Source organism: Melozone crissalis, unplaced genomic scaffold, assembly GCF_028551555.1.
Source record: "Melozone crissalis strain CALT ecotype California unplaced genomic scaffold, PUWL_Pcris_2 ptg000062l_1, whole genome shotgun sequence".
Classification (NCBI taxonomy): domain Eukaryota; kingdom Metazoa; phylum Chordata; class Aves; order Passeriformes; family Passerellidae; genus Melozone; species Melozone crissalis.
The window spans coordinates 3899380-3920612 of record NW_026535840.1 but is presented as its reverse complement, the minus strand read 5'-3'; the positions used below and the strand labels follow the sequence as shown (position 1 = coordinate 3920612).

The following is a 21233-nucleotide window of genomic DNA, read 5'->3' as shown; positions in this document are numbered from 1 at the left end:
TCCCACCCGAGACCATCGGCATGGTGGAGGACATCCCTGCAGCTGGAAGGGCTCTCCCTGGAATTGCTGACACGGTGGTGGTGTGCCAAGTGCCTGATTAAATGCTTTCCTGTTACATCGGGGGCTTTGTGTCTGATTAAATTCCAATTACCAGCCTTGTCCTTGGAGAAGCCCCTTTGCACAGCTGCTCTCTGCAGCCTCCAGGCTGGATTCTCCCAGACCCAAGCAGTATTTCCCTGGAATATTCCTTGTTTTCCAAGGAACTTTTCTTCCCTCCTGTGTTTCACCGTGGAAGCCAAAGTGACCCAAAGCCAGTGGCTGTCCCCAGAGGTGTGTGCCCACCTCTCTGGTGCTGTGGGTCCTCAAGTTGTGCTGATCCCTTCCCAGGAAGAAATGTCCTGGAGAGAGTGCCTTCTCGGTGGCAGGCAGGACACTGCCGAGCACACCCATGTCCCTTAGCAGCTGGCTGCCTGCAAAAAAACCCAAAAACTTCCTGGGAGAAACCCCAGGTGTTGTCTCCAAACGCCTTGTTTAAACATCTCCCTTGTTCGTTCCTTTGGGTGTTTAAGGGACAAACACTTCCCAATGGTGTGTGCGGGCTGGGGACAGCCAGGAATGGTAAATCCTGTAAATATTTGACTTCTAGACTTGCCAAGCTTTGGCACAAGATTATGGTAAGAGATGTTAGTCATGCTGGAGGAGCTGGGGTTGAGCGGAGCAGCCTGAAGCCAAGACCAGCATCCCTGAACATCGCGCTGCTTCTCCCTCTGGTGGATTGATGCATGGGGGATCCCCCCACTCGTCTTGAGGCTCATTTTCCTCCCGCGATGGCCAGGAGCGCTGCTGGGGACACCGGCCATCAGCTGCCAGCATCACTGCGGGGACCTCGGCGGCAGCGGGGGGACACAGACCGGGACCCGCCATGGGGGCGAACCTGCTCCTTCCCTCCGTCCCCGTGCCCGGCGTGGGCTGCCCGCCCCCGCGCCGCCTCTCCCGGGGGGCAGCGTGCGGGTCCCCCGGTATCCATGGCGATGGGAGGGAGGTGTTTCCCCCCGCGCCCCCTCCCCGCCTCCGCTGCAGCCGCCGAGCAGCCGCAACCGGCGCCAAGCGGCACCGGGGCTCCGGAGCGGGCGGGAGGCACGGAGCGAGGCACGGAGCGGGCGAGCCGTGCCCCCTCCCCGGGCAGCGCATCCCCTGCACGGCAGCGATGCAGCCCCCGGAGCCGGCTCGGCCCGGCGGAGGTGAGTGCCAAGACCTGATTGATTTTATTCCCCAAAAAAGCGATCCACTCCTCATCCCGTCCCTGTTCCATCAGACCAGCCTTTCCCCGCGGTGCTTTCCCTGGGCAGGGAATGCGGGTGGTCCATCACCCTCCGTGCGGTCCCCCCATCCCTGTCACCACGTCCGAGGTGTCAGTGAGTGCTGAGGACGCCTGCATCCATCCATCCACCCACCCATTCATGCCCCCATTCATCCTCCACCCATTCATCCATCTATCCACTCACTCACCCATCCAGCACCCACCCGGCTGCTCAGCAGCTCCTTATTTTCCTTTCCCCATCTTCCACCTTGCTTTAAAACCATATCCAATTCCACAGGACACCAACCTCCTGCTCATGCTGCACTGCAGCCCCAAAAGATAAAGTCCAGCAAAGTTTTAGGCTTAATATCACAGGTTTTGGGCAATCTCATTGCAGTCTTTGCTATTGCTCCTGCTTACAGAGCTGGTTCACACATCTGATACCGACTATCTGGAGAATCTTGCCCCCTCCATCCTGCTACTCCCTTTCCTCTCCAAGAGGCTCCTTCGCCCGTGTCGACTGCAAGTCCCCTATCAGCGCCTTTCTGAATCCCCACTGGAAATGTGTTGCCCAAATCCTGAGCCCAGGACTGGGGTATCGGGGGCTGGATCGGGCCCTCCTGCCTGCCCGAACCCTGAGGAAGCCGCTGGTCCCGGGGGCTGGAAAAGCATCTCGGCTGGAGAGCTGAGCACCGTCATGGACTCAGGGATGGGGGATGCTCCAGCCGCCCAGGGCTGACCTGCAGGCGCTCAGGCTGAGCTCAAAGCTCAGATGTGCCTTTCCTCGGCTCAGCACTGCAGCCCGGATCCTCCCGGAGCCGGTCCCGTCAGCGCTGCAGGCAGCTCCTGCCCACGCCCCGCATCCTCCCGCATCCCCGAGCGGCTGGGGATGCCCGAGGGTGGGAGCTGCCGAGCCCCGCTCCCCGCTCAGTCCCCAGTGACAAAATGCCACCCCCGCCTCCACTAGATAATGATCAGAATGACAATTATCGCTTTAGATGGGAGGGGAGGGTGTTCTCTGCCCCAGCTCCTCTCCCCGGGTTCTTGCAGCTTCGCCGGGGAGAATAAGATTTTGTGGAATATGGAATTGTAAACCTTGGAAGCACAAGGAGAAGCAGGGATGCTCCCGTGGCTGGGACCACACAGATGCTGCTCCCATAAGGCCAGAGCACTGGAGTGTCAGGATGTGGATTTGTCTTCCTTGCATCATCCCTAAGTAAAAAAAAAGGCCCACGAGATCAGGATGTCTTCTGGGCCGTTCTAATTCTAAAAGAATGATACCAATAATAATGATATCCAGTAATAATAATATCAAACAATAATTGTATCTAATAATAATGATATTGATTTTATAAAAAATTAATGAAATTGATGGTATCAAACAACAATGATGTAAAAGAATAATTCAGCAGAGGTGCTGCAGAGCCTGGAGCTGAGTAACCCAAGGAGGAGGAGACTTGTTGGGGCACAAAGAAGAGTCCAGCAGGACATGTCCCAGCCAGTCTGGGCACTGGAATAAATACAGAAATCCCCCTCTGGAAGCATTAAGAAATTAAGGGAATTACTGCTTTATTCTCTCCCAGCTTCATTTTCCTGCCTTCCCTTCCCCAGGCCCTTCCAATGTCACCTGGTGGCCCAACTCCAGCGCCAGCCACCTCCCGAGGGAGAACTACACCTTCCTGGCGTACTACCAGCATTCCTCCCCCGTGGCCCTCATGTTCATCCTGGCCTACACCTTCATCTTCCTCATGTGCGTGGTCGGCAACGTCCTGGTGTGCTTCGTGGTGGTGAAGAACCGCCAGATGCGCACGGTCACCAACATGTTCCTCCTCAACCTGGCCATCAGCGACCTGCTGGTGGGCATCTTCTGCATGCCCACCACCCTGGTGGACAACCTCATCACAGGTGAGCGGGGCAGAGGAAGGGAAAAGACTTTTTTTTTAATTTTTCTTTGAGGTTCAGGCCATTTGTGGTAAAATAAGTTTGGCCCTAATGCTGCATTTGCATATTTGTTTGAAGCAACGTTAAAAAAAAACCTCCCTTCTGCATTCACCTTTTCCTGTGCTGGCTCAGCTCTGCCTGTTGACCTTTCCAAAGATAAGGGAGTTGGGAGGGTTCAGCTGCAGCAGCAGCCAGGCCATAGGGCAGGGTTTGTATTTATTGATTTTGGGGTGTGATTTATTTATTTATTGGTATTGCGGTCAAGAAACAAGATGAAAGTCCTTCTGATTGAGGGTCCCAAAGTCTGTAGGAAAAATGACAGCCACCATGTTCCTTGAGTCTCTAAGTGTCACGTGTATCTTTTTTACCAATTTTGGGGTTCCTCTTCAAGGATCCATGCCGCTAAAGGCTATCTCCACACCAGCTGGGAGCAGGACTTAGCATCCCTCAGCAGCAACCCAGTGGGTGGGGACACCTGAAGGGAGCTGGGTGAGCCAGAGGCACCCACAGCCTGCGTGGTGTCCCCTCACAGGTTGGCCCTTTGACAACACCATGTGCAAGATGAGCGGGCTGGTGCAGGGCATGTCCGTGTCCGCCTCGGTTTTCACGCTGGTGGCCATCGCTGTGGAGAGGTACGTTGGCATGGGGGCATGGGGACATGGGGACCAAACCATCTCCAGCAGGTCCAGGTGCCCTGTGCCGTTGCCATTGCAGGAAAGCTCCTGGGAATGTCAGGAACCTGTCACAGCTCCCCAGGAGCACCACAAAGCTGTCCATGAGGCATTCCAGCAAGGTGTCCTTCCCCACACTGGGATGAACACACCAACCCAGCTCTGCCCCCAAAAGACACGTGTAAAGACACATCCACCTCACCCTCCATTCCCACTCCTGGGTCCTGGCCGCCCTCCTTCCCCAGGGATGTCCCCACCAGGTGCCCAAAGCCACCATGAGCTGTTCTCCCCCCCAGGTTTCGCTGCATCGTCCACCCCTTCCGGCAGAAGCTGACGCTGAGGAAAGCCCTGCTGACCATCGCCGTCATCTGGGTGCTGGCCCTGCTCATCATGTGCCCGGCTGCCGTCACCCTGACTGTCACCAGGGAGGAGCACCACTTCATGGTGGACACCTACAACAACTCCTACCCCCTCTACTCCTGCTGGGAGGCCTGGCCCGAGACGGGCATGAGGAGGATCTACACCACCGTCCTCTTCTCCCACATCTACGTGGCTCCCCTCGCCCTCATTGTCGTCATGTACGCCCGCATTGCCTTCAAGCTCTTCAAGTCGGTGGCGCCCGCCCAGGGCGGAGAGGAGCCGGAGGGGAGGAGGATCTCCCGGAGGAAGGCCAAAGTCATCAACATGCTCATCATCGTCGCCCTCTTCTTCAGCGTCTCCTGGCTGCCCCTCTGGACGCTGATGCTGCTGACGGACTACGGGCAGCTGAGCGAGGCCCAGCTGCGCCTGCTCACCGTCTACGTGTACCCGCTGGCGCACTGGCTGGCCTTCTTCAACAGCAGCGCCAACCCCATCATCTACGGCTACTTCAACGAGAACTTCCGACGCGCCTTCCAGGAGGTGTTCAGGGCCCCGCTCTGCTCGTGGCACTGCCAGCGCCGGCCCTACACCCCCCGGAGCCACGGCCCCGGGACGCTCTTTGGCCCCCGTAACCGCATCCTCAGACAGGCGCGGGCCAGCGCCTCGCCCGCCGTGTCCGAGTCGGGGCCGCTGGCCCCGCGCCGCTCCGGCATCCCTGCGTGGGACGGCTGAGGCCACCAAACCCCTCTGCACCGAGGGACTGCGGGGTGGGGAGTGGGGATTGGCCACAAGACATGGAAATAAAGGTGTGTCCCACTGATGCCTTGTTCCTGGCTAGGCTCCTCCACTTCCCACCATGGCACTGAGCCCCCAGGCCCTGCCAGAGCCCCCTTACCCAGCCCAGTCCAGGCACAGGGCCAAGGAAGGCAGGGACCCAGGAGAAGTGTGGGAGAACGGGCCATCCTGTCCGGGCCATCCTGGCAGCCAAGCCACGCTGCCATGGCCATGCCAGGCAGGACCAAGCCGGATTGTGCTGGAGAATGCTGTGCCATGCGGGACCGTGCCAAGCCATGGCTGTGCCAGGCAGGACCAAGCCGGATTGTGCTGGATCATGCTGTGCCATGCCACTCCATGCTACCCCATGGCCATGGGGAATGGACCATTCCAGGGCCATCCCATGGATGGGCGATGCTGTGGCTTTGTTGTACCAAGGCATCCCATGCTATTGTGACCCTTCTAGACCAAACCACGCCATGCAGGACAATGCCACTCCTTGCATTTGTGGCCATTCCTGACCACATCCCACCACACTGCAGTGCCCATGCCATGCCAGTCCATGCCACCCCATGCTGTTACACCCATGCTGGGCCGAACCATGCCATGCCAGATTGTGCCAGTCCACCCTTGTGTGGCCATGCCAGGCAGGATCACACTGTGCTGGACCTTGCTACTGTGGCCATGCTGAACCATGCTGGGCTGGGACTGCTCTGTGCAGGTACATGATAGCCCAGGCTGCTGTGGCCATGGTGAGCAGGACCGTTCCAAGCTGGCAGAGGCATTACATGCCAGGAAGAACCATTCCAAGCTGGGAAGAACCATTCAAAGCTAGGAATAACCATTCTCAGCTGGGCAGGGCCATTCCAAGCTGGGAAGAACCCTTCCAAGCCAGGCAGGACCATTCCAAACCATGAAGAACCATTCTGAACCAGGAATAACCATTCCCAGCCAGGAATGACCATTCCCAGACAGGCAGAACCATTCTCAGCTGGGAAGAATCATACCAAGGTGGGCAGGGCCATTCCCGGGCAGGAAGAACCATTCTCAGCTGGGAAAAATGATTCCAAGCTGGGAAGAACCATTCCAAACCAGGAAGAACCATTCTAAGCCAGGCAGGGCCATTCTAAGCTGGGAAGAATGATTCCCAGCTAGGAAGAACCATTCCAAACCAGGAATAACCATTCCTAGCCAGGAAGAACCATTCCCAAGAGGGAAGAACCATTCTAAGGTGGGCAGGGCCATTCTAAGCCGGGCACAGCCGTTCCAAACCAGGAAGAACCATTTTCAGCCAGGAAGAACTATTGCCAACCAGGAATAACCATTCCCAAACCAGGAATGACCATTCCCAGCCAGGCCGGGCCATTCCCAACCAGGAATAACCATTCCCAAACCAGGAAGAACCATTCCCAGTAGGAATTACCTGTTCCAAACAGGAAGAACCACTCCCGGCCGGGCAGGGCCATTCCCAACCAGGAAGAACCATTCCCAGCCAGGAAGAACCATTCCCAACCAGGACTGAACATTCCCAGCCGGGAATAACCATTCCCAAACCAGGAATGACCATTCCCAGCCAGGCCGGGCCATTCCCAACCAGGAATAACCATTCCCAAACCAGGAAGAACCATTCCCAGTAGGAATTACCTGTTCCAAACAGGAAGAACCACTCCCGGCCGGGCAGGGCCATTCCCAACCAGGAAGAACCATTCCCAGCCAGGAAGAACCATTCCCAACCAGGACTGAACATTCCCAGCCGGGAATAACCATTCCCAAACCAGGAATGACCATTCCCAGCCAGGCAGGACCATTCTCAGCCAGGAAGAACCACTCCCAGCCGGGAAGAACCATTCCAAGCTGGGAATAACCTTTCCAAACTAGGAATGACCATTCCCAGCTGGAAGAACCATTCCAAACCAGGAATAATCATTCCCAGCCGGGAAGAACCATTCCAAACCAGGAATTACCATTCCCTACCAGCACTGACCATTCCCATTCGGGCCGGGCCATTCCCAACAGGGACCGACCATTCCCAGCCGGGAATTACCATTGCCAAACCAGGAATAACCATTCCAAACCGGGAATTGCCATTCCCAAACAGGACTAACCATTCCCAGCTGGGCTGGACCATTCCAAGCCGGGAAGAACCATTCCCAGCCGGGAAGAACCATTCCCAACCAGGACTGACCATTCCCAACCAGCATTGACCATTCCCAGCCGGGAAGAACCATTCCAAACCGGGAATTACCATTCCCAACCGGGACCGACCATTCCCAACCAGCATTGACCATTCCCATTCGGGCCGGGCCATTCCAAACCAGGACGGACCATTCCCAGCCAGGAATAACCATTCCCAGGCGGGAATAACCACTCCCAGCCGGGAAGAACCATTCCAAACCGGGAATTACCATTCCCAACGGGGACCGACCATTCCCAGCCGGGAATTACCATTCCCAAACCAGGAAGAACCATTCCAAACCGGGAATTACCATTCCCAACCGGGACCAACCATTCCCAGCCGGGAATTACCATTCCCAAACCAGGAAGAACCATTCCAAACCGGGAATTACCATTCCCAACGGGACCGACCATTCCCAGCCGGGAATTACCATTCCCAAACCAGGAAGAACCATTCCAAACCGGGAATTACCATTCCCAACGGGGACCGACCATTCCCAGCCGGGAATTACCATTCCCAAACCAGGAAGAACCATTCCAAACCGGGAATTACCATTCCCAACCGGGACCAACCATTCCCATTCCCTGAGGCGCCGCGTGGCGCAGGGCGGGCCGGCTGCGCGGGCGGCGCATGCGCACTGTGCCCCCGCCACACACCCCCTCCCGGCGGCGGCGGCGAGCGCGGGCGCGTGCGCGGCGATGTCGGGGTACGGCGTGGAGGAGCGCGCCGGGCCCCACAGCCCCGAGTACCGGCTCTTCTTCAGTGAGTGCCGCCCCCGCCGCTCCCCGCTGCCCCCGCGGCCCCTCACACCCCGCCGGAGCCCGCCTGAGCCCGCCCAGGTGTGCCCGCGGTGTGTGACTGGACTCCCTCCCCTTGCCTTGCAGAGGATGGCGCCGGGCGCTACATCTCCCCCTTCCACGATATCCCCATGTACGCGGACGCCGGGAAGGTAAGAGCGGGTCCGGCGACACGCAGGGCATCGGGGAGTCCTGAAACAACCGGGAGATGCGGGGTCCGGGAACATCCGAGGGACCGGGGGGTCTGGGAACACGCGGGGGACATGGGAATCTGGGAACACACAGGGAACCAGGGGATGTGGGAGCACACAGGGGATCTGGAACATCCTGGGGGCCAGGGGATCTGGGAACACACAGGGAACCAGGGGATGTGGGAGCACACAGGGGATCTGGAACATCCTGGGGGCCAGGGGATCTGGGAACACACAGGGAACCAGGGGATCTGGAAACGTCCAGGAGATCTGGGAACAGGCAGGCGATCAGGAGATCTGGGAACACACTGGGGATCGGGAGTCCTGAAACATCCAAGGGATCAGGGGATCTGGAAACATGCAGGGGATCAGGGGTCCTGGAACATCCAAGGGACCAGGGGATCTGAGAACATACAGGGGATCTGGGGATCTGGGAACACAGAGGGAATCAGGGATCCTGAACCATCCAGGAGATCAGGGGGTCCTGGAATATCCAAGGGATCAGGGGATCTGAGAACATCCCATGGTCAAGGGGATCTGGGAACCTTCTGGGGACCAGGGGATCTGGGGACATCCCAGAGTCCAGGGAATCTAGGAACACACAGGGAACCAGGGGATCTAGGAACACACAAGAGTTCAGGGGATCTGGGAACACAGAGGGGTCCAGGGGTCCTGAAACATCCAGGAGACCAGGGATCCTGGAATATCCAAGGGACCAGGGGTTCTGGAACATCCAGGAGATCAGGGGGTCCTGAAACATCCAAGGGACCAGGTGACCTGGGAACACACAGGGGATCAGGGGTCCTGAAACATCTGAGAGATCAGGGGGTCCTGGAATATCCAAGGGACCAGGGGATCTGGGAACATCCTGGGGATCAGAGGGTCTGGGAACCCAATGGGGACCTGGGGTCCTGAAACATCCAAGGGACGTGGGGATCTGGGAACATCCAGGGGATCTGGGAACACACAGGGGATCATGGGTCCTGAAACATCCAAGGGACCGGGGAATCTGGGAACATCCAGGGGATCTGGGAACCCAATGGGGACCTGGGGTCCTGAAACATCCAAGGAATGTGGGGATCTGGGAACATCCAGGGGATCTGGGAACACACAGGGGATCCGGGGTCCTGAAATATCCAAGAGACGTGGGCGTCCTGCAGCCTGAGACCCCTGGGGCAGGCTCACCCTACAAGGAATGGGATTCTCTCCATCCTGGCCTCGGGTGGAGCAATCCAGGAGAAGAGAATGGATGATCTCATTCCCATTTCCTGCGTCAGAGATGTGAGTGGCTGGCTTGAGCTCACCCATGCAGGCATTTTGGGTTGGCTAAGCAAAAAACTGCTTTTTTTGCAATGCCTACCCCCATTCCTATGGGTGCTGCATGGTATTTCAGGCTTGGGGTTTGACTGCAGTATGGCCTGCAGTAAAATCCAGCAAAGAGCAGAGGGTGAAGATGAGCAGGTTAAATTCCTGCTGGAGCATCTCCTGGGAGCTCTTGCCTGGCAGAACCTGCCCCTTGCAGTGCTGCAGGGCTTTCACATCCTTCTAGCAGCCAGTGGTTAGGCAAATTGGGCTGTTCTGAGTAAAAAACGGCCCAGCTTCAGGAAATCAAAATGGTTGTGTTTCACTTTTCATTTAATGTATTTTCAGTGGTGCCTCAGGCTCTCTGTTTCCTTTACTGATGTAGCTTGTTCCTTTCTCTGGCTATAAATCTGTGCAGCTTGGGAAACGTAGTGGAGCAGCTATTACTTGTTGGAGAGAGCTGAAATTCAGAGGTGGGGGGGAGTGGTTCTGGAAAGGAAAAAGGGAAAAAAAGCTCAGAGATGAACCTCAAGAAAGCAGCTGATTGAGCTGCTGAGGTGAAGGTGATGGAGCTCCCTGAGGCGCTCTGGGAAGTGTGTAGTGGCTTTTGCCTTCACAGAGGAGAAAAGATGGATTGTGGTCATTCAGGACTCAGTAGGGAAGCAATTCCCAGTGCAGGTAACCCAGACAAGGAAAACCCAGATAATGCCACACCTTGCAGATGCCTGCAGAACAGGGGAGGAAGGAGCAGGGGAGTGAGTACAGAGGTGAGGGGGAGTTCCTTGACCTGGTAGTGCTTCACAGGGGAAGCTGGTGTGCCCTCAGGCATGCAGTGCTGCTGCCAGCACCTCTGTGCCAAGTCATTCAGAGAAAAAAGTCCCAATAGCTGAAGGTCACAGTCCCTGCAGTTACACAATAGTGCTGCTCCCTCCCACGGGGCTCTCTCTGTGGCTGGAGTGCCTCAGCACTGAGTTTTACCCATCACTTAGCAGGTGGGCTGCCAGCCACAATGCAGAGCAAAAGCTTGTCCCACTCTGTCTGGGCTCCTTGATCTTTATCCTCAGACTCCTAAGGCGCTGAGAGGATTGCAGGGTGCTTTTTTCAGCTCAGGCTGGGCTGTGCTGACCTTACCCAGACCTGTGTCATTGCAAAGGGATGACCTTGAGCTGCTCTCTGTGTGTCTTTGGCCACGTTGGACCACGGGGAGGCTTCAGTCCTTACAAAGATGCAGCCCCAAGTCATCTTTCCCTGCCTGCAAAGCCATAAGCTCCCAGCCCAGCCTGTTCCAGTTGCCTCATTCCTTCCCTGGAGTTAGGAATAAACCCAGTTCTGGGCCTTTCTGCAAAATGCAAATGAGCAGTGAGCCCCTGCAATTAAGGGGCTGTGATAAAGCTCTGCTGGGGAAGGGTGTGGGCAAAGTCAGTGATGTAACAGCACTTGTTGCACAATATCAATCCAATTATGGGGCAATACAGGTTCCAGGGACTTTGCCATGCTAATACTGCTTAAGGTGGAGATTAGAAACCTTGCCCAGGCCAGGGAGCAAGGTTTGACTTTTTGTTAAAAAGCCGTAATCTCTTCAAACAGCAGATGGTAAGGTTCAGGTGTGGAAAAGCCTGTTTTCCCAGAGAAGAGGCTGGCATGGAACTCTCAGCCCAGCTGGATAAACAGGAGATGTTTTCAGGTGTCACCTGTAAATGAGATACAGTGAGATGTGGTTCTGCACTTCTCCCCCACGTTTTCATCCTCACTCCATGCCACTAGCAAGGTCTGCTGTTACAGGAGTGTCAGCCTGGAGAAGGGGCATCCTTCCCTACATTATGGCTGGAATATTTGGGAGTGATGGTCTCACTCATTCAGGGCTGTCATGGATACCCACACTATTAAAGAGATGGCTTGTCCTGTTGGTCTTGTATTTTCTGGATGGCCAGAGTGGCTCTTTGTATTTAATAAATATGGCCCAAACCCCATTTTGTTATGTCCAGGGTAGTTTGTATGCAGCTGTTTGCCATTGATTTAACCTGTTCCTGTAGCCTAGGAATGGGATGGGGATGTTTGCAGGTGGCAACTGATGGAGAACATGTGGGAACCTCAGTCTGGCCTTTGGGATGTTTTGTGGGATTCAGCTTGGAGTGATGGCAGGTGACTGACTGGGCTACAGGACTTTTATCAAAAGTCTCAAAACTAGGACTGAAAAAAAAAAAGCAGAAAACAACCATGATTTCAGGTGAGCTGGCTGGTTTTTATGCTCACTTTATGTGTTCCCTAGTTTAAAAGATTCCTTCCCACTCACTGCTTTTCTGCCTCCTTCAGAATGTGTTCAACATGGTCGTGGAGGTGCCTCGATGGACAAATGCTAAAATGGAGGTAATTGACAGCTCCATCCTAATCCTTGGCTTTGCCAGTCCCTCCTCAGATCCACCTCCAGAATCAGAGTGCTTTCTAACTTCTCTCAGTCCCTGCTTGGTGCTGGGGGTCTGGTGTGGAGGCTGAGGTTGCAGATGTTGGAATGCCATGGGTTCTCCCTTCTGATTAAAGCAATATTTTATAGCTCTAAGCCCCATGGGATTCCAAGGCTTGTAAGTCTGATGGAAACCCTATCCCAAGGGATGGCATTGCAACAGGAGGTGTCCAAAGTCTGCTGCTGGCATCAGCATCATCTCCTGGTCTCTTGGCTTGTCAATTCCATTAAAAGAGAATTACTTTATTATTCATAAAGGGTAAAGCATAGGGATTTATTTATAACTGTATCAATATAATATAATGTAGGAATAATTATAGTAATATGAATAATACAATAGTATAGTATATTATAATAATTTCTATAATTATTGTGAATATAATATAATATAATATAATGTAATGTAATATAATGTAATGTAATATAATGTAATATACATATTATATATTATAAGATATTATATATTATAATATATAAATATATTATATATTGTTAATTATATATATAATAATATAATGTTATATTATATATTGCTATATTATATATAACATAATATACATATTATATATTATAAGATATAGTATATATAATATATATTATATATTATTATATTATATTATATTATATTATATTATCTAAATATATACTATTATATATAGTGTATAATAGTATATAATTATATAATAGTGTATAATACCATATAATTATATAAACTATTATATATATTATAGTATAATAATTAAATATATGCTATACTATGCTATAATATAATATTATATAATATAATAGTATGGTAGAGTATATTATAATAATTAAAAATGTAACATAACATAATGTAATATAATGTAATATAGTATAATAATGCAGTATAGTAATACAGTATTAAATTATATTACATTATATTACATTACATTACATCATATTATATTATATCATATTAATTTATATTATAACGATTATAATATATATTTATAAATGTTTTATATATTTATTTATTTATAACTCTTCTTTCAGATTTCCACCAAGGAACCCTTGAACCCAATTAAGCAAGATGTGAAGAAGGGGAAGCTGCGCTTCGTAGCGAACGTGTTTCCCCACAAGGGCTACATCTGGAATTATGGTGCCATCCCACAGGTGCTGTGGTTTATCCCAGTGGCTCATCCCTCCAGTGGGGGAGCAGGGAGGGTTTCTGTGCCTATATTTATGAGCAGAAAGGTCAGGAGAGAGCCTGGTCTGGAGCGTGGTGTATGTTGCCCTGCTGAGGGAGAGAACCTGTCAGGAAAACAGGGGTATTTTTAAGCAGAAATTCCAGGTTTTAGGCTTCTCTCTGATGTTATAAACAAGCTCCCTGAGGAGGAGCTGCTGCTGCTCAGAGCTCGGCTGGGCAGGAGCTGGCAGCTGCTTCTGTGGCTGGAGGGAGCTGTCATGGTGCATGTGGCCATGCAGTGCCTTCCGTTCCTGCCTGGCAGAGCACGAGGCTTTATCCTGAGGCTGCAGGATTGAGGCTGAATCTTTATGGGAGACTCTTCTTGCCAACGCCCAGCACTGCACAGATGTGCTTTCCAGAAACAGCTGGCAGGGTGGCACCACGATAGTGACATCTGCACACGTGCTCCTAAATGGCTGGGGGCTGCCAGATAAAGAGGGACTTCAAACCAGGCTGTTTGCCTGTGATGTTCTCTGAGGCTGGGGTTTCCTGCAGGGAAATTAGCTGTGAGTGTCAGATCACAGGCAAACACTCCGAGTTTGGTGTTTGTGCTCCTGACAGCAGCACATGTCGAGTGCTTTCCCCACGTGGCTTTACAGGTTGAGTTGTTTCCTGCTTGAATGGGTTCTGGTGCCTGTTTCTTTGTGTCTTTTGAAGCCTTTGCTCCTGTCATGTATTTGTGGATCAAAGGTGTTTGTGCATCAAGAGCTTAACACTTCCTGCTAGAGAAGTGTGATAGTGTTTGTGGCCCCACAGCACCACCCAGGTGTCAGAACATCTCCCTGAACACTTCCTGAACATCACAAGGTCCTGCCTATACTGGGCTCGTCCTGGTATACAGAAGGTGGAAAGAACATTCCTTTTTATATCTCAGCCTCCTTAGGGAGTACTTCCTTATGATGGAAGTGGGCATGGAGTGCTTTTCACTCCTGATCAGGAGCATGTTTCTAACAGCTCTTGTTCTTGGAGTCAATTAATTGGCCTCTGGAGTGGTGTCCTTCAATGTGCATTCACCACTGTGGGTGAGATGCACTGGGGAGCACAGTGGGACTCCACATTCTTATCACTTCTCCAGGGTTAACAGTGTCTTTAATTGTTTAATTAAAGGGAAACAATACACCCTGCCTGTCTTCCACCTCTGCTGGGCTGCTATCTGGAGTTCAGGAAACTTCTGCTAAGGAATGAATAGGGAGAGGAACAGGCAGGAAGCCAAATCAACAATTGCCCTTTATAGATGTGAACTTCACCTTTATGCAGCTGTGGGACAGAGGAGGAAGTCTGGAAAGTTGTTGGAAGGGGGTTTGTGGGTAGGAAGGGGCTGCTTACCTTGTGGAAGATGAGAGCTTTTAACTTGAATTCCAACTTCCCGGGCCCTAGGGAAGCAGTAGCCCAAATGCCTGACCTGGCAGCAGGTATGAAGTGGGCCATGCTCTGTTTATTCCAGGCAACTTGCATGCCCAAAATAAACCTGCTTTTTACTGCCTCTTTAAACCTGTGGGTTCTTATGTGTGGTTGATTTTGGTGTTGTTTTGGGGTTTGTTTTTCAGACTTGGGAAGACCCAAGTCACAAGGATGAAAATACTGGTTGCTGTGGAGATAACGATCCCATTGATGTGTGCGAGATTGGAAGCAAGGTAACACATCCTCAACGACTCCTGAAACGTGTAATTAATGTCTGCAAAGCCAATTATCCAGGGCCATTATTCATTTCCTACCTCCCCTCCCTTAACAATGTGCTGTTTCCCTCGGCTGCCTCTGGAGATTGCTGCTGAGATGAGGCAGGGCTGCTGAGCTGCTGACAGCCAGAGCTCATTTCATGGTGGCTGCCTGCTGCTGAGCCCCTGCACAGCCTCCTGTCCTGCTCTCCCTGGGTGCAGCAGAGCCTTTGTCCCTGTCCTGCTCTCCCTGGGTGCAGGATGGACAGCAGGGCCTTTGTCCTGGCAGGTGTGCTCCAGGGGAGAAGTGATCCAAGTGAAGGTGCTGGGCACGCTGGCCCTGATCGATGAGGGAGAGACAGACTGGAAGGTCATTGCTATCAACGTTGAGGACCCCGAGGCAGCCAGCTACAATGGTGAGTTCTGGGGGTGTTCCAGTGCTTCACTTCCTCCCGTGGGAGCCTGCAGGAGCTGGGGACAGGATTTGCTCCTTCTGTGCCCTGCTGGCAATCAGGTGTGGTGCTGGAAGGACAATCCTGGAGTGTGACGGTGTTCACAGGGGTCTTATGTTGAAGGAAGAGACGAGGATCTGACTCCATGTTTCAGAAGGCTTGATTTATTATTTTATGATATATATTACATTAAAACTATACTAAAAGAATAGAAGAAAAGGTTTCATCTCAGAAGGATGGCTAAGCTAAGAATAGAAAAAGAAAGAATGATAACAAAGGTTTGTGGCTCAGACAGAGAGTCCAAGCCAGCTGACTGTGGTTGGCCATTAATCATAAACAACCTCATGAGACCAATCCCTGATGCACCTGTTGCATTCCACAGCAGCAGATAGCCATTGTTTACATTTTGTTCCTGAGGCCTCTCAACTTCTCAGAAGGAAAAATCCTAAGGAAAGGATTTTTCATAAAAAGATGCCTGCGACACTGGAGCAAAACATTTCACTGCTGTTTGTCACATGTGGCCATTCCTCTGCACAGTCTGGCATTCCAGCCCAGTGAAAGGGAAGGGATTGTCCCCCAAGCCCCTAATCCAGGCTGTTTAAATGTGTCCATGCTCCTGGGGACACAGGATACACACCCTGGTGATGAAACACTAACTTCCCTGCAGAGATACTCACTGGGACCTCAGGGAGCCCGTCTGAAATATTGCTAAGGCTGCTTGGAGAGGGGCTGAAAGAGGCACAGCCCAGAACAACTCAGCAGAGCCACTTAAATTCTGTAATTCACTGCATTCTGTTACTGTTTCTGGCTAACAAACCCCCTGTCCCCTGCCAGACATCGAGGATGTCAGGAGGATGAAGCCTGGATACTTAGAAGCTACCGTGGACTGGTTCAGAAGATACAAAGTACCTGATGGCAAGCCAGAAAACCAGTTTGCCTTTAATGGGGAATTCAAAGGCAAGGTAGGATCACCTTCCTGTGCACAGAGTCCCAAAGCTGAGCTCAGGCTGGGCGGGGACACGAGTGAGGTGCTGAGAGAATTGATTTTTATAGGGTTGCTGGGAGTTGATTTCAGTTCATCCTGCTGGTTTTTTTTCCAGCCTAATGAGTGCAGGGATACCAGAAAAAAATGCCTGGGGTTATCACCGTGGTGTTGTTGAATATTTTTTTCATGTGGGATCACTTCAGGGCTGGGAGCCTTGGTGTCAGGACCAGGTGGAAAACACCAGGTTTGTTTGCTCCAGCTCTGGAGCAAAGGCAGCTTGGCATCACCCTTTGCCTCCCTTACCCGTTGGCTTTGTTCCACTGCAACCTGGTGCAAGTTAAACTTAAGTGAGAAGTTAAAACACTTCTTCCTTCAGGCATGAAGTGTTCCCTCACACCCTGTGAGTAAGGCTCTGCCTTGGCAGCGCTCTGCCTCTTCTCTGGGTTGGATCAGATAAGTTACTGCTCCTGAGCAGGTGAAATCCTGTTCTGGTGTCCTCACTCCTGCCCTTCCTGAAGTGCCAGGAGGGGTTTAGTGAGGTGACTCAACTCCCAGGGCTCCAGAGGTGCTGCAGAGGAGGGGAGCTCTTCCCAAAGCCCTCTGGAACAGAAAATGGAAGCCATGAAGGACTTGTCCCCTTTGGCTGTAGCACAGCACTAGGCTGGTCAGGCTGGAACACCTTGCTGCCCCTCAGGATGGGTAAAACTCATCAAGGAAACTGGAAAATCAGGATAAAGAACCTCAGACATGCTCTGCAGTGTTTTATTTGGCTCTCTTTGGTATCAAACCAGGACATTTAGTGCTGGTGTTCACACCAGCAATGAACTGTGTGTTTCCTTCTCCAGCTGACAGGTTAATGCTTGAGCATATATTGCTCCTTTTTAAGGGAAGAGCTTGATCTGCCTGGAAACAAATGGAGTTTTAAGTAGTTGCAAAGCCAGCTCAGCTGCATGTCTCTTCCTGCTGCTCTGAATTGTTTGCTGGAGTGCAGGGAGCTCCTGGCCAGGCCTGGATCAGCAGCTGCTGGAGACAAAGCCAGTGGGAGGAGCAGCAGGGTGGAGGTGCTTCTAGAATGGAGCCCTGGCCCAAGACTCTGTTCAGTTTCTTTTGGCCCCAAGCTCGCTCTGTGACCTTGGCAGATCCTCCCATCTTGAAAGCAAAACAATTCTGCTGCACAGTCCTGGTTGTTTCAGCTGTTGTGTGGTGGGAGTTTCTGCTCTTCCTGAACAGCACTGGAGGGGAAGAGGTTTCTTCCAGCCCCTTCCAGAGCTGCCTAAAATCAGCTGCTTGTGAGTGATGGTCTGGAGAAGGTGGTCTGGTGCTTCCACATGACATGATGTTTGTTCTCATCTCCAACTTCAGGATTTTGCCCTGGATGTCATCAAAGGCACCCATGAACACTGGAAAGCTTTAATAACAAAGAAAACTGATGGAGGGGAGATCAACTGGTAGGTCAATGCTTGTGTGCCCCTTCCTCTTCCCTGAGCTAAAACCCCTGGAACATCCCTTCCTGAGGGGTGCTGTGCTTTCTGTGACCTGCTGGCTGCCTTCCCCCTCCACCTGGCAGCTGAGACCCTTAATATTCCATTATTTACTGCTCCTGGGGGGAGGCTGGGCTTGCACCTTCTCACAAGTGGCCAATGTCTTCCAGCACCAACCTGACAGTGTCTGACAGCCCCTTCTGCTGTAGTCAAGACTGTGCAAAAGCTACTGTGAATGCAGTGAGTACCAGTTTGAGTGGCCAAATCCTGGTGTTGTTATCAGGGAAAATGGTGCAATTTGTGTGGTGAGCTGTCCTGTCTGTGTGGATGGCATGCTCAGAGTGTTTTGTGTGGCTGAACACCTGCTTCTGGTTAAACAGGATGGATGTGGAGCCAACCAGACATTCCCCCAGAGGCTTCTCCCTGCCCTTAGTCACCCAAGAGATGGAATCCCAAATGGAGTTTGCATGGAGGGCTAAACTTCTGAGCTGTAGCTTGGCTGTTAGCTGTTCTGAGAGGGTTTTCATGTTTGGGCTTCCAAGAGCTTCACAGTGCAGGTCTCCCTCTGAGAAAAGAGAGTCCAATTCCCCAGGGATTTTGCATCTTCAGGATGAAGAGTTTGACATTCCTGGTGTAGTTCTCCTGTCCAGCCTCAGGAATTAATTGTGTCTCCCTGGGCTTGAAGAGTACTGCTGTTGGCAACCTGAAAGGGCTTAGAGGGAGGGGACAGGAAAATCAAAATGCAAATCTTGCATCCCTTCCATAACTGGAAACCTGAGTCTCTCTGTAGCCTTGGAAAGATCTTTAAAGCAATTGTGTATTTTTCTTAAGTGCTGCTATCCCAATTAGGGATCTCAGTGAGGTTTTTGAAAGCCCTCATGGAGGTTGTGTCACCAGACAGGGATTTTCTCTGTCTTGGGTTGTTGAAAACCAGGGAAAGCTCTTCAGAGGAGTTCTCAGAGAGCCCTTCATGCCTCTATTCCCCCATATTTTTTAAACCAATGTTGTAGGTTTAAAAATAAAGCAGCTGCCTGCACCTGTGTAGGGTCTGGAGTGGGAACTGCTTGTGCTGGGAGTGGCCCTGGAGCAGAGCCCCTGGGGCATCCCTGGAATGGGGAGGCTCCAGGAATGACAGGACACTGCATGGGAGCTCAGTTGTTCCCCCACAGCTGCCACAGGGGCTCAGAGGGTGCTCAGGAAAGATTTGTGCAGCCCTAAATGCTGTGAGGAGAGTGAAGGACTCCTCTGGTCTCTGATGACAAACACCCTTCTTGTTTCAGGCGCCGCCGTGTAAAGCTGCCAGCCCCATCCCACCTGAAGGTGAGCCCAAAACCCCCCTGAGACCCCAGCATGGAGCAGGGGCTTCCTCAGGGGAGCTGTCCTTGGGAAAACAAGGGGCTCAGCTAAACCTGGATGGTGCTGCAGCCAGGAGAATGAGGGGCTGGACTAAACCTGGATGGTGCTGCACCAGGAAAATGAGGGTCTGAATTAAACCTGGATGGTGCTGCACCAGGAAAATGAGGGGCTGGACTAAACCTTGATGGTGCTGGAGCCAGGAAAATGAGGGGCTGGACTAAACCTGGATGGTGCTGCACCAGGAAAATGAGGGGCTGGACTAAACCTTGATGGTGCTGGAGCCAGGAAAATGAGGGGCTGGACTAAACCTGGATGGTGCTGTACCAGGAAAATGAGGGGCTGAACTAACCTGGATAGTGCTGCAGCCAGAAAAATGAGGGGCTGAGCTAAACCTGGATGGTGCTGCACCAGGAAAATGAGGGGCTGAGCTAAACCTGGATGGTTCTGGAGCCAGGAAAATGAGGGTCTGAATTAAACCTGGATAGTGCTGCACCCAGGAAAATGAGGGGCTGGACTAAACCTGGATGGTGCTGGAGCCAGGAAGATGAGGGGCTGAACTAACCTGGATGGTGCTGTAGCTGAGGGTGGTGTTGGGAGCAGAAAGAGGAGCTGGGCTGACTCTTCCAATCCCTTCATGGGGAATAAACCTGTGGAGGTTTATTATTTTATTAAAAATGTGTGTCTCCCACGTGGGCATGGGAGTTGGAGGCTTTGCCTCCCTGACTCAGCTGAGCCAGAGGGAAGCCTGGCTTGCTGTCCTTGCCTGCACCAAGTGATGGATGCTCCTGATGGCAGCCTGAGCAAGGCTGACTGCCCTGGGAAAACAAATCCACACAGACAGGGTTGTGCCAGAACCTGTTTGCTGTCTGAGGAGCTGCTGCCAGGAGCAGAGGAAGGCCCTGAGCTGGAGGTGACACACACACACACACTGCCACGTAACTGCTTAATAACTGGGTGGCTCACAGGGACTAACCCCCTCCTTTTCTCTGCCCCACACAGTTGACAAATGGTTCTACTACCAGAAGAACTAAGTCCTGAGGATGGTGGTGAGACAGCTGTGTCCTTCCCACCGAGGAGCTGCCTCATGCAGGAATAGACCAGAAAAATAGCTTCAGTGTCAGCAAGAAGACCTTGCCTGTAACTTTGCTGATTAGAATTCCATACCTAGCAGTGACGTGTCTGCTGAGGCCTGGTGGAGGCTGGAAGAAATAATTTATGAAATCCAAACACCCTGCTTTGTGCACAGTCATGTGGTGTGCTCTAAGTCGTGACAGGAGATCCCTCACCTGGGGTGTGTATGGATGCTAGAAATAAAAAACTACTGAAACCCAGTGCTGTGGGGCTGCCTCTCTGTGAAAAACACCCATCACTTGGTTTTAAAATTTTACAAGTTTAATAGTAATGAAATGGTTATAAAATTAGTAATATAATTAGAGTAATAATAATTTGGACAATTTGGATTAGGACAATATGAGACAATAGAAACAAAGAGTTACAGACCATCCAGGTACCTCTTTCTGGGCAAAATAAGCCCAAAAAAGGACTGACGTTAACAGAGGATTAACCCTTAAAAGCTACAGCCTGTTGCATATTCCTACACCTCATCCATGATCCATAAATTCCATTCAAACACGGGATTCTGTCTGGGCAGTGTCACCTTCTTCCTATTGATCCTGACGGTGTCTTCAGGGCTGAGCAGGCAGGAAGAACTCGATAATGGAGCAATAAATTCTCTTTGAAAGATTCAGGTGTCCTGTGGCTGCTATCTCAGTGCAAGCCCTTTAAAAAAAGTATCTTACACAGCATAGTTTCTATTTTAACATTATGTTATAACCTAAAACTAGATTTAACACAGTTCTTAAGAAAATTAATACAGCATAACTTTCTAACATAACACACATAATATTCATTTGAATATTTGCAAAACGGCAATCATAAAATACGCATTTTTCACACTCTCCTTTCCCTCCCTGGAGCTGAGGGCTCACAAAATCACAGAACCGCTGAGGCAGGAAAAGGCCTCAGAGATGATGGAGTCCAGCCTCGCACCGGTTCCCCACCTTGGTACCGAGAGCTCCGGTGCTGCTCACACTTCCCACTCGGTGTCCCATCACCCTTTCCATG

General features: G+C 51.8%; 3 protein-coding genes across 3 annotated transcripts in view; 2 read left to right on the top strand and 1 right to left on the bottom strand.

Moving 5' to 3' along the window:
• MICU1 (mitochondrial calcium uptake 1) overlaps positions 1-21233 on the bottom strand; it is a 214249-nt gene that overhangs the window by 13965 nt on the left and 179051 nt on the right. The gene's annotated exons all lie outside the window — the stretch shown is intronic.
• NPFFR1 (neuropeptide FF receptor 1) lies at positions 1134-5061 on the top strand. The gene is made up of 4 exons (XM_054288301.1): positions 1134-1241; positions 2912-3205; positions 3774-3873; positions 4209-5061. Exons 1-4 carry the CDS (start codon positions 1208-1210, stop codon positions 5002-5004), a joined length of 1224 nt encoding a protein of 407 aa, XP_054144276.1. The 5' UTR covers positions 1134-1207; the 3' UTR covers positions 5005-5061.
• On the top strand, positions 7892-20440 carry PPA1 (inorganic pyrophosphatase 1). Its single transcript, XM_054288309.1, has 11 exons — positions 7892-7984; positions 8107-8171; positions 11826-11879; positions 12988-13107; positions 14728-14814; positions 15125-15251; positions 16122-16249; positions 17635-17720; positions 17924-17993; positions 19034-19073; positions 20109-20440. Exons 1-11 carry the CDS (start codon positions 7921-7923, stop codon positions 20138-20140), a joined length of 873 nt encoding a protein of 290 aa, XP_054144284.1. The 5' UTR covers positions 7892-7920; the 3' UTR covers positions 20141-20440.

What these genes read in the sequence shown, in the direction of transcription:
- NPFFR1 (XM_054288301.1), top strand. Translation starts at nt 1,208, where the DNA reads ATGCAGCCCCCGGAGCCGGCTCGGCCCGGCGGAG. An exon ending in GCCGGCTCGGCCCGGCGGAG is followed by an intron (nt 1,242 to 2,911) that starts GTGAGTGCCAAG and finishes TCCCTTCCCCAG; the next exon opens with GCCCTTCCAATGTCACCTGG. An exon ending in GGTGGACAACCTCATCACAG is followed by an intron (nt 3,206 to 3,773) that starts GTGAGCGGGGCA and finishes GTCCCCTCACAG; the next exon opens with GTTGGCCCTTTGACAACACC.
- PPA1 (XM_054288309.1), top strand. Translation starts at nt 7,921, where the DNA reads ATGTCGGGGTACGGCGTGGAGGAGCGCGCCGGGCCCCACAGCCCCGAG. An exon ending in ATTATGGTGCCATCCCACAG is followed by an intron (nt 13,108 to 14,727) that starts GTGCTGTGGTTT and finishes TTTGTTTTTCAG; the next exon opens with ACTTGGGAAGACCCAAGTCA. An exon ending in ATGGGGAATTCAAAGGCAAG is followed by an intron (nt 16,250 to 17,634) that starts GTAGGATCACCT and finishes CTCCAACTTCAG; the next exon opens with GATTTTGCCCTGGATGTCAT.